The 14,171-nt window shown below is 35.3% G+C and overlaps 2 protein-coding genes across 2 annotated transcripts; both read left to right on the forward strand.

The window, feature by feature from the left end:
* Positions 1–737: 737 nt before the first annotated feature.
* On the forward strand, positions 738–3,613 carry LOC140872938 (wall-associated receptor kinase 2-like). The gene is made up of 3 exons (XM_073275866.1): positions 738–1,809; positions 1,895–2,062; positions 2,249–3,613. Exons 1-3 carry the CDS (start codon positions 912–914, stop codon positions 3,466–3,468), a joined length of 2,286 nt encoding a protein of 761 aa, XP_073131967.1. The 5' UTR covers positions 738–911; the 3' UTR covers positions 3,469–3,613.
* Positions 3,614–5,219: 1,606 nt separating this feature from the next.
* On the forward strand, positions 5,220–7,066 carry LOC140872939 (wall-associated receptor kinase 17-like). Its single transcript, XM_073275867.1, has 2 exons — positions 5,220–5,392; positions 5,543–7,066. Exons 1-2 carry the CDS (start codon positions 5,257–5,259, stop codon positions 6,649–6,651), a joined length of 1,245 nt encoding a protein of 414 aa, XP_073131968.1. The 5' UTR covers positions 5,220–5,256; the 3' UTR covers positions 6,652–7,066.
* Positions 7,067–14,171: the final 7,105 nt, after the last annotated feature.

Raw genomic sequence — 14,171 nt, forward strand, 5'->3', positions numbered from 1 at the left:
AGAAAATGGAGACTTTCACATTCTTAATTAAATGCCAAAAAGTTTTTTCTTCCATATAATTGCTTCTTCGAGTAGATCTCATGAAAATGAGCAACGCAATTCATATTTATAAGAAAATTAATAATTGGATTAATTGCGTACATTATTCATGTAAAATCACGCACGTGATTGTAAAAAATCATATAACTGTTAACTTTACGTGTTCAAAATTTTGACTACAAAACACTCCTAAAAACACGTACGAACAATGGGTGAATGCTCAAAATTTAAAAACATGGATGTGTAATGTATATGCTCAAGAGTTGAAAACAAGTAGAGCTAATAGATTTTTTTTTTTTTTTTTTCATACAAGATTTTTAATAATCTCAAAATTTTATAAGGATAGTGTGTGCAATTAAGCCCTAGATATTTTTTGCATAAAACTAAATTTTTTTCCATAAATTAAACCTAACAAGAGATATATATTGATTCATAAAATTATATCGTGAACGTCTCATAAAAATTTTGTGCGCTTCATAAATGACCAAGTCAAAACTCAAAAGCGATTTGGAATCTCATTAGCTGTTGTTATATGTATTGGACAAAAAGAGCCTATTTCACGAGGTTAACATTCCCACTACGTTCAAATTAACACAAAAGCATCAAGTCAACTTCTCAATTATATTCTATTTCAACTTGCTTTCATTTATTTATCTACCCGTAACATGGCCACTCAAAGCAAACGTGTTTGCAGTCAACCCTGCTTAAAAATATGAAATCAACGAGTAGCTGCGTTTACTTTCTCTACCTCACAATGTCAACTCTTAGGCTCTAAATTAGCTTGTAGATTTCCCAGAAACTGAAAATGCATCCACCATATCCCACTGATTCAATCCAGAAACGAGCGTATATTTGATCAAATCAGTCGTTATATGATGTGGTTGAAATATTCCGTCTTGTTCCATCTTGTATTATGCCTCCCACTGACTCTAGCAAGAACGGACACAAGATTAATCACACAAGGTGCAACAATCGCCAAGCCTAATTGCCAAAGAAGCTGTGGCAACTTGACAGTTCCTTACCCGTTCGGCGTTGGCATCGAGACCGGCTGTTCTTTCGGCCGCGGATTCAATGTTAACTGCAACACTTCATTCAATCCACCAAGACCCTTCATCAACTCAGGGAATATGGAGATTATAGACATCACGGATGGCACCATGAGCGTCAAGAACTGGGTCGCCCGAAGATGCTACGGCCCTGATGGGCTTAGGAATTACACCATGTCCATCAATGTTACAGGGACCCCTTTAACCTTTTCTGATTCTAATAGGTTCACCATCGTGGGGTGCGACGATTTCGCGCTGATACAAGCATCATCACCACGCAATTTCAGCAGCGGATGCGTGGCGATGTGCTCAAATATCAGTGATGTGATCGAAGGGGAATGTACTGGAATCGGATGCTGCCAAATTGAGATCCCGAGGGGCTTACAGAACTTCGAAACCAGACTGCTTACTCTCTCTAGTCATCAAACAGTTTCGTCGTTCAGCCCTTGTGGATACGCCTTTCTTGGAGATTACGACAGCTTTGATTTCACCATAGCAAACCTCGACGACCCGAGTTTCATGCAAACAGTCACGGACCAAGTGCCGGTGATTCTCGACTGGGGCATTGGGTCTCAAAACTGCAGCGAAGCTAAGAGGTCTAATGATTATGCCTGCCAGCAGAATAGCTATTGCGTCGACTTGGCGGATACCGGCCGTGGAGGATATCGATGCAACTGTTCCCAAGGATTCCAGGGGAATCCGTATCTAAGTCCAGGCTGCACAGGTAAACATATTGATTAATAAAATCTGCCCCTCCCTGTCTACAAGTCAAATGGACCAATGTATTTACATATAATTCTCATTGGCAGATATAAATGAATGCCAAAATAATCCGTGCGATGCACACGCCACTTGTATCAACACCCCCGGCGGTTATATCTGCTCTTGCGCCAAGGGATACGTCGGCGATGGAGAAGGAGATGGACACAGATGCATTGCTAAGAACTCAGAGTTTCCAGTTCTCAAGTTTGCACTAGGTACTCATTTTTTTCGGTCGAATCTTCAACCATTTTGCCAGTTTCTTTATTTCAAATTCGGAAACACGAATTTTATCATAATTTTCAAATCTGTTGACAACTATATATTTATGGTCTATAGTGGACCTTTTCATCAACGGGGCATAACAAGTCACCTTTGCTTGATCTTTCTAAATTTGAATCCAGGCATGAGTTTTGGCTTCTTAGGCATAATTATTGCTGCGACTTGGCTTTACTTCGGTATCAAATCCAGGAAGCTAATGAAACTGAGGGAGAAATTCTTCCAGCAGAATGGAGGATTGCTGTTGAAACAGCAGCTTTCTTCCAACGAGGTTAGCATGAAATCGACCAAGATCTTTACAGCGCAAGAACTCGAAAAGGCCACCAACAATTATGCAGAAGACCGAATCCTAGGCCGGGGAGGCTATGGAACAGTCTACAAAGGACTTTTGACGGATCCACAGCAAATTGTGGCCATCAAAAAGTCTAGAGTAATGGATCAGAACCAGATCGAACAGTTTATAAACGAGGTGATTATCTTGACTCAAGTCAATCACAGAAATGTTGTAAAACTTCTGGGCTGTTGTTTGGAGACAGAGGTCCCTTTATTAGTGTACGAATATGTCTCAAACGGAACTTTGTTTCATCACATCCATAACAGCGGGGGTATGCCTTGGTTCTCGTGGGACAATCGTATAAGAATAGCCATTGAGTCTGCTAGTGCATTGTCCTATCTTCATTCTTCAGCAGCAATGCCGGTAATCCACAGAGACGTAAAGTCGCCAAACATACTCTTAGACGAATACTACAACGCAAAAATATCAGATTTTGGGGCTTCAAGGTTAGTTCCCATCGATCAAACACAAGTGAGCACTCTAGTCCAAGGGACGTTGGGATACTTAGACCCCGAGTACTTCCACACAGGCCAGTTAACTGACAAAAGCGACGTCTACAGCTTCGGAGTCGTTCTTGCAGAGCTGATGACAGGGAGAAAGCCACTCTCCAACACGAAAACAGATGACGAAAAGAGCCTGTCAACGTTTTTCTTGATGTCCCTAAAAACCAACCGCTTGTTCCAAATCTTGGATCCCCGAGTACGTAGAGAAGGGAGTTTGGAGCAACTCCAGGCCGTTGCGGAGCTCATAAAGAGATGTCTTAAGCTACACAGCGAGGAGAGGCCGACGATGAAAGAAGTGGTTATGGAACTCGAAGGTTTACGAAAGTTTTCCAATCATCCATGGATTCTGCAGCCAGAGGTTGAGGAAGAAGTTGTGGGATTGATGAACGAGGAAGAAGCAACAGACTTGTACACTGTGACTATAAGTCCACCAGCTAGCACCGGGCCTTACACAATGCAGCATACGGGGACTTCCCCTTTGATCCACGCAATAAACAGCCCCCGCTGATTTGATTTGTTTTCATTTATTAGTTAGAAGCCTCAACTTTTGTCATTTATGTCTCCCATTGTTAAGCCTTTTGAGTTATTGGTTTGTGTGATGTGTGTATTAATGCTTTTCCTTTTCTAAAATATATAAATTAGATTATCCTTCAGTGTTGAGTAACAATATTTGGTTAAGGAACACAAATTAAGAAGGATAACATTCCCTTTGATGAAATGATCATTCAAAAAATAGATATAGTATCAAAGTCTCTTGTGACACGATCGATCCAATCTATATTTACGGTAAAAAATTAATATTTTTAAACATGGATTGATTCGGTAATTCGTTTCACAAAATTGACTTATGAAATAATCTCACAAATATTTCTTGGAAAAAAAAATAATTTGATCCATATTTCTCGGGCCTGAATTCTCTTCTTTCTCCGTTGAAAAGAATAGCCAATCTTAAAATAGTGAGTGGGTTTAGAAATTATTTTTTGATTTGTAACGTATTCTAATTATTTTTATCTAGGACTTTATCATGGGAAAATTTGTTTTAAAAAAAATAGCCAATCCTAAAATAGTGAGTGGGTTAGAAATTTCGAGATGGAGCCAAAAAACAGCTAGAATGAGCGAAAATAAATTTTATTATAATTGACATGGAGACACAACTTATCTATACTATATATCTATACTATATCGTTCAAATATATATATATATATATATATATATATATATATATATATATATATAATAGATGAACATGCTAGAGACATGCTAGAGAGTGAGGACACCATCTTTTCTAGGGGCTAGAGACATGCTAGAGAGTGAGGACACCATCTTTTCTAGGGGTGGTTCGGTACGGTATATCGCATACCATATCGAAAATTTCGATATCGAAATTTCTGATACCGATATCGTACCAAAAAATTCGGTATACATACCGAAATTTTTGGTATATACGGTTTTTTTATGGGTACGGTAAAGGCGGTATGACGGCATTTCGATATTTTTCACCAGCCCTAATCTTTTCATCCAAAATTGCCCTTTCTCTATTTTTTTTTAAAAATTTTAATATTTTAAATCGTAGTTTAATCTCTTAATAATTTTTATCATTGCAGTTTAGTCCTCGATAATTTTTATATCACATTAATAAAAAAACAAACTAGTATAAATAATAACTATGGATAGGATATATTAACACAACGACGATTTTTAAAAAACAATCTTTTTTTACAAGAAAAATAATCTTAATTAATAGGCCAAAAAATATGAGAATCTTATTTTACTACTACAAAAATTACAGTCTTTATCATCCCTAAGACCCTAACATGTTCGCAACAATCAAATTTGGAAAAAAAAAAAAGAGGGAAAAAAAAGGCAAATAATAATAATTTAATGATAATATTCTTAAGGGCACCCACATTGGCCATTACTTGAGTCCGTTATGAATTGTCTACGCGAAGTCGCCAACGCAAGCACGGTTACGCAAACTATTATACGACTACTTCATTTTGATAATTGAAGTTGTTATATAATCCCAAAATTTAAACTAACAAAATACGTTGATACCACAATAAATAAATTTTTATTTATTTTTATACATGATATTTCAAGACTTCAAGCAATTGTATGGTCCCCTCAATCCAGAAACCCACAGTTTGGTGGAAATTAATTCGGAAGTCAAAGTCAACTTTACGGGCTCCCAAACACGATGATGCATTGATAAAAGTAGATGGGATATTCAAGAAACATACAGTTTACTGATACAAAAACATCATTTTCGTTTTTTGGAATCAAGCTAAGATTGTAATGTCAAGCGTGTATGACAGCTGGGAGAGGCTTGTTGGAGCCACTTTAAAAAGAGAGCATCTGAGAGAGATTGCACTCTGCCCCAGCATAAGCTCCTCCAGTACTTCTTCTCATTTCACTCAAGATCATGTTTATGGTATTAATATTGTTTTCGTTTTAATTAGCTAGGTTTAATTCTTTTGAATTAAATATTATTGGGTGTTGTAATTTTCTTTCTGCGCTTTAAAGAATATTAGCCATTAATTCTGATCAGATAAGTGGTGATTGTTTTTCTGTTCATGTGTAGAGGAGGAGGCTACGATGGAATCATCGTTCGGTATCTCTCCTTATACCAAGGGAACCAAGTCTTTACAAGGGCTCAAAAGCAAGATACTCTTTTATTTTGCAACCAAGAAAAGAAAGCTTGTTAAAATGAGAGAAAAATTCTTCCGACTAAATGGTGGGCTCTTTTTGACGAAGCCTATTGTAATCTTCAAAGCCGAAGAGCTAGAAAAGGCCACTAATAACTATTCCGGAGACCGTATCATTGGCAAGGGTGGTTATGGCACTCTATACAAAGGAATTCTACCGGATCAACAACTAGTCGCCATTAAAAATGAATCAATATCCAAGGACCCGTACCAAATCCCGCAACTTTTAAATGAGGTGATTATTTTGACTCAAGTGAACCATCCAAATGTCGTTAAACTTCTGGGGTGTTGCTTAGAGAGTGAAGTTCCTATAATGGTTTACGAGTTTGTATCGAACGGTACACTCTTTGGTCACATACATAACATTGGTGAAACGCATTGGTTTTCTTGGAGCAACCGTTTAAGAATTGCTATTGAATCTGCTGGTGCATTGTCCTATCTTCATTCTCTAGCAATGCCGGTAATCCACGGAGACGTAAAGTCGCCAAACATACTCTTAGACGAATACTACAACGCAAAAATATCAGATTTTGGGGCTTCAAGGTTAGTTCCCATCGATCAAACACAAGTGAGCACTCTAGTCCAAGGGACATTGGGATACTTAGACCCCGAGTACTTCCACACAGGCCAGTTAACTGACAAAAGCGACGTCTACAGCTTCGGAGTCGTTCTTGCAGAGCTAATGACAGGGAGAAAGCCATTCTCCAACACGAAAACAAATGACGAAAAGAGCCTGTCAACGTTTTTCTTGATGTCCCTAAAAACCAACCGCTTGTTCCAAATCTTGGATCCCCGAGTACGTAGAGAAGGGAGTTTGGAGCAACTCCAGGCCGTTGCAGAGCTCATAAAGAGATGCCTTAAGCTACACAGCGAGGATAGGCCGACCATGAGAGAAGTGGCAATGGAACTCGAAGGTTTACGAAAGTTTTCCAATCATCCATGGATTCTGCAGCCAGAGGTTGAGGAAGAAGTAATTGTTGAGTAACAATATTTTGTTATAGGAGAGTTGCGCGAGGAACACAAATTAATTAAGAAGGGTAACATTCCCTTGTATGAAATGATGATTTCAAAATAGCTAGAGCACGAAAGTCTCTTGTTCATACAATCGACTTAATCCATATTTATGATAAAAAAAAATTAATATTTTTAAACATGAATTGAGTCGGTAATTCATTTCACAAAATTTACATGTGTTACGATCATACTATTTGAGTCCATAACAAAATTGACGTGTGTAACGATCTCACAAATATTTTCTAAAAAACAAAAATTGATCCATATTTGGATGAGCACAATATACAAGGATCAAATTACTATTTGATTGATATATTTAAATCAAATATATAAGAACATCAATGAATATGAACCAGAGTAAGCTAATTTGTTAAGTGGATATTTTGTGAAATTATATTAGTATATTTGGCACGCATTGCAGGCCTACAAAAAAAAAATTGAAAAAAAAAAATCAAATTTAGTTAGAATAAAAAATATATATAGATTTTTTAGGTTTTTATAAAAATATTATGCTGATAAATTTATCATAATATACTTTTCTTAGTTAATAAATATTAAATCAATTAGGTTAAATTTGATATTCAATAAAATAGCCGATGTTGACTCTAAAAGGTAATAATATTTAATTTATACTAGCGATAATGCGCATGTATTACGTGTGTAACGTAATACATAAATATTATGTATTGTGTCATGTGTTTATATTATATAACATTTTATTTTTAAAGTGGTTGATTTTAATATGATATGCATTTTTTTGTAATTTGATATTTTTTTTTAGTTTGTGTTAAATATATATACCAAGAGACCAAGATGCTCATAGTATATAGTATAGATATATAAAAAAGAGAATGCTTTGCAACCATTTTCTATTCACTAGGCAAAGGCGCGGCAACCCTTTTTTTAAATGAATAATTCATATATATTACTATCAGTGTCAAAATAAATCAGTTTTTTTTTTTGGAAAAGAATTACTCAAATAATACTACTCATGACTGATAAACATGAATTCTATAGCATATATACAACCATATTTTGTTGTGTTTGTGCTTATTGTGAATTTATGTTTCCAATTTTGTGCATATATCGTTATACTTTCATTGTTTGTAGGTTTGACTAAAATTGGAGAAAACTTGTTGAAGAGAAAGTCAAACATTATATTGTGACGTTTGTAATTTGGCCAAAAAACGAGAAAAAATTATAAGAAGCCAAGAAAATTCAAGAAGATTTAATGCAAAAACTCCGTAAATGGTCTGGAAAAGGGTCCGTACGTACAACATCAAAACGAAAATCTGCAAGAAATAAATGCACAGACCCATGTCCGGACCACAATCCGGATGTGGCATGGACCACCTTCCGGATGTGGTCCGGGGTCCGTGCATGTCGCATCAACTTATTTCTGTTCCACGCAGAATTTTGGAATTTATGTAAACTTCAAATTTCACTTGGCGTTGGAAATTCTTGGACGCTAATTAAGGAGAAAATTAGGGCTTTTTGATGAGAAATATAAAAGAAAATCGGAGCCCAAAACGGAAGGAAGTTTTTTTTTAATTACATTTTTTTGGGATGATGGCTAGAATTGGGAGAGATGAGAGACAAACAACGCAAAGAGCCACACACCATCGCTAGGATTTTCTTCTTCTTCTTCTTCACTTTCCCAATTCGTTATGAAATCAAATATTAGATTTTTATATATTTTTTATTTTATGGATTAGTATTTTGATCGAGGCAACAATAGAGCCAAACTATTTGATTTTTTTCTCATGTATTGGATTGATTGAAGTTTTAACTTATTTTATGTTTATTAATTAATATTCACATAGATTTTTTTTTCCTTTTAATTGGGCCAACTAATTGCATGCATATCGGTTGTTTAATATTGACTCGAAAGAGAATTGATCGAAAATAACTTCAAATATATTGATCAACATATGGTTAAATCGACAAGAAATAATATTTAGTTTGAGACTAAGATTTTAAGCAAAATCTGAAATTTCTTAGTTATTATAAATGTGTTTTATATAATTAAATTCAATTAGAAATAATTGGACTGTTAAATAAAAATAAGATTTTAATTCTAGAAATAGAGTAATGATCATGATAGGAAATTTCGTTTTAAATGTAGATAATTCGTGCTTGATTAAATCCAATACATGATAATAATTGATATTTGGGACCGTTGTGTGTTTGAGTGTTTCCAGTCATTTTCTTGAAAATTGAATTTGTCATGATTTTAATATGCTCTTTAATTTAACTAAAATCTTTGTCTTAAATAATTTAGTTTATTTTAATTAGTTAAGTAATTCATAAAAACACACAAATTAGCTTTTCGTTAATCAAATAATAAAATGGCTAAAATATAGCATAAATTATAAGCCAATTTATCGCAATATTTCTATTTTTTTTATTAAATTGTCAAATCCATATTCTCTCGACATGAAACGATGTTGGCTTTTAAAGTGTTTATGTTTTAATAATTTTTTTGAATGTCACACTTCATTTAATAAAATATTGCTCAAACGTCGAGCACAATTTATACGGTTAATTAATACTGAAAGGATAATTATTTCTTGATATCTTTCCATGTTTTGAAAGATTATAATATTGTGTTTTGCCTTTATAGGATTGTTAATTAATATTGTGTTTTCTATCTATATGTTTGATATATTTTAAACTAGAAATTACTTTGATTTGAATTGAGATAATATAATATTCCTAGATTTAAAATATGGTTGATTGGGTTAATTATTTTGTAGGAGATATTATGCATTTATCATAATATATATTTATCTCCTAACTTATCTTTGTTTCCTGATCAATGTAGATTCAAGTTTGAATTAAGGAAACAAGATCAAGCCCTTTTTGGAGATAAAATTGGAAGACATTCACGTTGAATAAATAGGAGAGCAGATCGAAAAGCGCGTAGTGCAGAATGTAGTGCAGAATAGAGCGAGCAAGAGCAGAGAAACACATATACTGCACAAGAGAGAGTTTCACGTCGAAAATTCAGAGACTCATTCATGAGAAATCAAGAGCTCTGAATTACATAAGAAGATTGGAGTTTTCTGTATTGCCGTGAAGCTTTTTGAGAACACTTGAAGATTACACTTGCAAGAGTGTTGATCGAAAGACCTTTTGTGGTTCTCGAATTTCGGCAATCAGGATCAATTCTTTTTGGTTTTATCGTTTTGCTTTTCTTGATTTCCGTTGATGCCTTGAAGGTTTGAGAGAACTGAAGATTGGTGATCGAAGCTGTGTTGCTCTCGTATTTTGGCATCAAGGATCAACTCCTATCTTGGGTTTTCTTGTTCTACTTTCAGTAGACTTTTAAGGGAGTTGTTTTTATTTATTCTTTATTTTCTCACATGATTGAGAAAATTGATTTTTGAAATAATTCACTAGTTTTAGGGTTTGTAAAACTCTTTGATTATTTTCTAGTGAAAGTTTTGCCCTGAGGTGCTGCAAGAGTATTTTATACTCTTGCTTAAATATTTGAGTCTGATTTATTTGGTTGCTTATCTATTTTATTCATGCTTTCAAAAATTCTGATGCATGTTAATCAAGGTGTTATTGAAGATGTTGTCAACACCTAGTGACAACATCTGAATCTGTTTTATGTGCAACCTTTTATTACTTTAGTACTTGTGCATATTTACTCTTGATTATTTTTATTGTTGGTTTACTGTTAGTTTGCTGTTACTATTCACGTTTTAATATTTCCGCTGCATGTTGAGTAGGATGTTGTCAACACCTAGTGACAACATCTGATTCTGATAATTTTTATGAACCATGATATCCCTTACAAGTGGTATCAGAGCCTACTCTTGATACACTAAGAGCTGATTCTGGATTATTTTTTCAGGAATATTATGGAGTCAACAACAGCAAACTCATTCTTCAAACCTCAAGAAGTCTTTGAATCGGATTTGGGAGATGACTCGTTGTCACTCATCACAAAGAAGTGGTGCAATGTCATGAATGTCAAGGCTATGGTCATTTTGCCAATGAATGTGCAAACAGGATTCGGAAAGGGATGAGCACATCTTTGGGTGGTGAATATTCTGAAGAAGTTAAAGAACAGAATGAAGAAGAAAGCCACACATCCCTGACAGCTTTGATGGAAAGAAAGAAGCTTATGCAAGTCAATCCTTTAGGTGTTGCCGCAGGTATTGCCACACCTGGCCGCAACATCTCCCAAAGGTCAGTATGTTTAAATTATTTTACTACTGATAATGTGTGTAATACTGATGCAAGTGATGAAAGAATGTCTCTTGAAGATGTGCGAATGCAATATGAAGAGCTATATGCTGACTGGACTGAAAGAATCAAAATGAACACTATTCTTTCAAAGGAAAATACTGTCTTGAAGGCTGCTGTGTCAAGACTTGAAGTTGTGCTAAGTAAGAAGGACCTGGAATTTTGTCAGGTAAAGGAAGAACTCGAGAAAGCCAAAGCTACATTGGCCAAGTTTAATTCAAGCACAACCAAGCTTGATTCTTTGCTCATGATGGGAAGAGATGGTAAGGCTGGACTAGGTTTTGAAAATAGTAAATTTGAGGTTGGTGAATGCTCAAAAGGGCCTGTGTTAGTCAAAGAAAGTAGCTGTACTGAAAGCTCAACCAAAAAGGCCACACCAACTAATCCTCCAAAACCAAAGCTACAGCCTATTGTTCCTAAAAACCCATAAGGAAAGGTAAGTATGTTTGTCACTACTGTCATAGACCTGGTCATATCAAACCATATTGTTTTAAGTTGCAGGAAGACTACAGACATAGATCTGCATCGAAGGTGTTGCCTAAGGTGTTGCCAACACCCTCCCACAACATCCCTAAGAACAGATCTACTGTAAGAAAAGTTTGGGTACCAAAAGCTGATATTCACTGTTACATGATTTATACTGCTTTAAAAACTTATGTTTCAGGTGCTTGGTACTTTGATAGTGGTAGCTCACAACATATGACAGGTTCTAAGAAGTTTCTCACAGATTATGTTGAACAGAAGAGTGAGAAAGTGACGTATGGAGAAGCAACAAAGGGAAATATTGTAGGAAAAGGCACACTGGATGTTGTTGGTTTGCCTAAGCTTCGCAACGTGCTTCATGTTGAAAGATTAACTTCAAATTTAATAAGCATTAGTCAGCTTTGTGATGACAACTTGCATGTTCAATTTGATAAGAAATTATGCAAAGTTTTTGATAGTTCTAACATGTGTGTTATAACAGGTACGAGGTCATCTGATAATCGCTACCAACTTGGAGAAGAGATGACTTGTAGGCATACAAAGGTGGATGAATTTAACCTTTGGCATCGAAAGTTGGAACATGCAAACTTCAAGACTTTGAATAATTTAAGTAAGCTTGATGTTGTTAGAGGTATGCCTAATTTAAAATCTGGAATTTCATTTGTTTGTGAGGCATGTCAAAAATAAGCAAACCAAGGTGTTGCACCAGATGTTGCCAACATCTGAGACAACACTCTGTCTTAAGTTTGTACATATGGACTCGAAGGGTCTAATGGATGTGGAAAGCTGTGGAGGTAAGAAATATTCTGTTGTTTGTGTAGATGATTTTTCACTATATACTTGGGTAAGATTTGTGCGATAAAAATCAGATATATTTGATGTTTTTAAGAATTTGCTCACAAGGATTGTGAATCTTCACAACTTGAAGGTGTCCAGAATTCGTACTGATTATGGTAAGGAGTTCGAAAACTCTTCTTTTGAGAATTTATATGGTAAGAAAGGTATTTCTCATGAATTCTCTGCTCTCAAAATCCCACAACAGAATGAATTTGTTGAAAAGAAGAATATAACTTTGCAAGATATGGCTAGAGTGATGTTAAGTTCTGAAAATATCTCAAAACATTTTTGGGCAGAAGCCTTAATCACAGCACGTCACATTTCAAATTAAGTATACTTGAGGAATGGTTCTACTATGACTTCTTATGAAACTCTCATGGGAAAGAGGCCGAACCTTAAGTACTTTCTTGTTTTTGGCTGTGTATGTTACGTTTTGAATGATATTGATCATTTTGCAAAGTTTGATGCTAAAAGTGACAAGTGTTTGTTCTTAGGTTATTCTTCGGATATTCAAGCTTACATGATGTTTAAATTAAGAACTCGAACAATTTTTGAGTCTATTAATGTTGTATTTGATGATTTTGCAGATCTAAAGAAGAAAACAGCTGAGGATGAAGTTGATGATATGCTGGATAAATCTGGAAATTCAGATGTTGACCAAGGAGTGTTGCCAACACCTCCGACAACACCTCCTGCTGAGATTCCAGAAACAAAAGTTGAAAAGCCTACTGATGAGAATATTGATGAGGACAGTGAGGTAAACGAAGCTGGAAAGAATGTTCTAAGCAGAATTCAGAAGAATCGTCTAACCTCACAAGTAATTGGAGATGTGCATGGAGATATGCAAACCCGAAGAAAAGAAAATGTGGATTATCGAAATATGGCTGGACTAATTTGCATGAGCTCCACGTTTTCACAGGTAAGATTTTCATGCTTTGTGTCAAACAGTGAACCCAAAAAGGTTGGCACTGTATGGATTGTAGCAAGCACCACGTGCATGATATGGAAGATTAACCAAATACTTGTTCAATCTTGGATTCAAAAGAGGTGAGATTCATAAGACATTGTTTGTGCAAAAGTCTCAAGGTAATATTCTTATTTGCCAAGTTTTTATGGATGACATAATATTTTGTGCTTCTTGTGAAAAACTTGTTGATGAATTTGTGAAGTGCATGTCGTCTAATTTTGAGATGAGTATAGTTGGTGAATTGAATTATTTCTTGGGATTGCAAGTGAAACAAATGCATGGTGGAATCTTTGTGTGTCAAATACAGTATGCTATAAATCTTGTGATAAAGTATTTGAATGAAAATTGTAAACACATGCATACACCGATGAGGTCAAGTGAAAAACTGTCGAGGGAAGATGTTGCCGAAGGTGTTGACAACACCCTTTACAGAAGCATAATTGGAAGTATCTTGTTTTTTTTTTGCTACTGGGCTAGATATCATGCTTAGGTGAATGTGTACTGTGATAATTCAAGCGTTATTGATATATGCAAAAATCCAGTACAACACTCTCGAACCAAACACATAGACATTTGACATCACTTCATTAGAGATTTGGTCGAGAAAGGCATGATCTGTATTGAGTTTATTAGAACGGATAACCAGTTAGCTGATATTTTCACCAAAGCATTGGATTTCGAGAGAGTTTTCAGTCTAAGGAAGTCTCTCAGTTTGTGTGCATTATAGACAAAACTAAGATGTTGTCTGGAGTGTTGCCAACACCCTGCGACAATACCTTTTCATGCATGTGAATCTTTAGGATCATTAGACATGTTGCATTCATGCATACACTCTGTTTTGTGAAGTGTTTGATACTTTGTAATCATTGACCCATTTTCACTCAGGATTCTTTGCACATTGTTTTACAGTTTAATGAGATTTAATTGAAGAAGAGTTCTGACTAAAT

The sequence above is a fragment of the Henckelia pumila genome, unplaced genomic scaffold (assembly GCF_033568475.1).
Source record: "Henckelia pumila isolate YLH828 unplaced genomic scaffold, ASM3356847v2 CTG_512:::fragment_1, whole genome shotgun sequence".
NCBI classification, from domain to species: domain Eukaryota; kingdom Viridiplantae; phylum Streptophyta; class Magnoliopsida; order Lamiales; family Gesneriaceae; genus Henckelia; species Henckelia pumila.

Coding starts and splice junctions, on each gene's coding strand:
- LOC140872938 (XM_073275866.1), top strand. CDS start 912: ATGATGTGGTTGAAATATTCCGTCTTGTTCCATCTTGTATTATGCCTC. Junction 1,810..1,894: donor TCTAAGTCCAGGCTGCACAG/GTAAACATATTG, acceptor TCTCATTGGCAG/ATATAAATGAATGCCAAAAT. Junction 2,063..2,248: donor AGTTCTCAAGTTTGCACTAG/GTACTCATTTTT, acceptor ATTTGAATCCAG/GCATGAGTTTTGGCTTCTTA.
- LOC140872939 (XM_073275867.1), top strand. CDS start 5,257: ATGTCAAGCGTGTATGACAGCTGGGAGAGGCTTGTTGGAGCCACTTTA. Junction 5,393..5,542: donor CACTCAAGATCATGTTTATG/GTATTAATATTG, acceptor GTTCATGTGTAG/AGGAGGAGGCTACGATGGAA.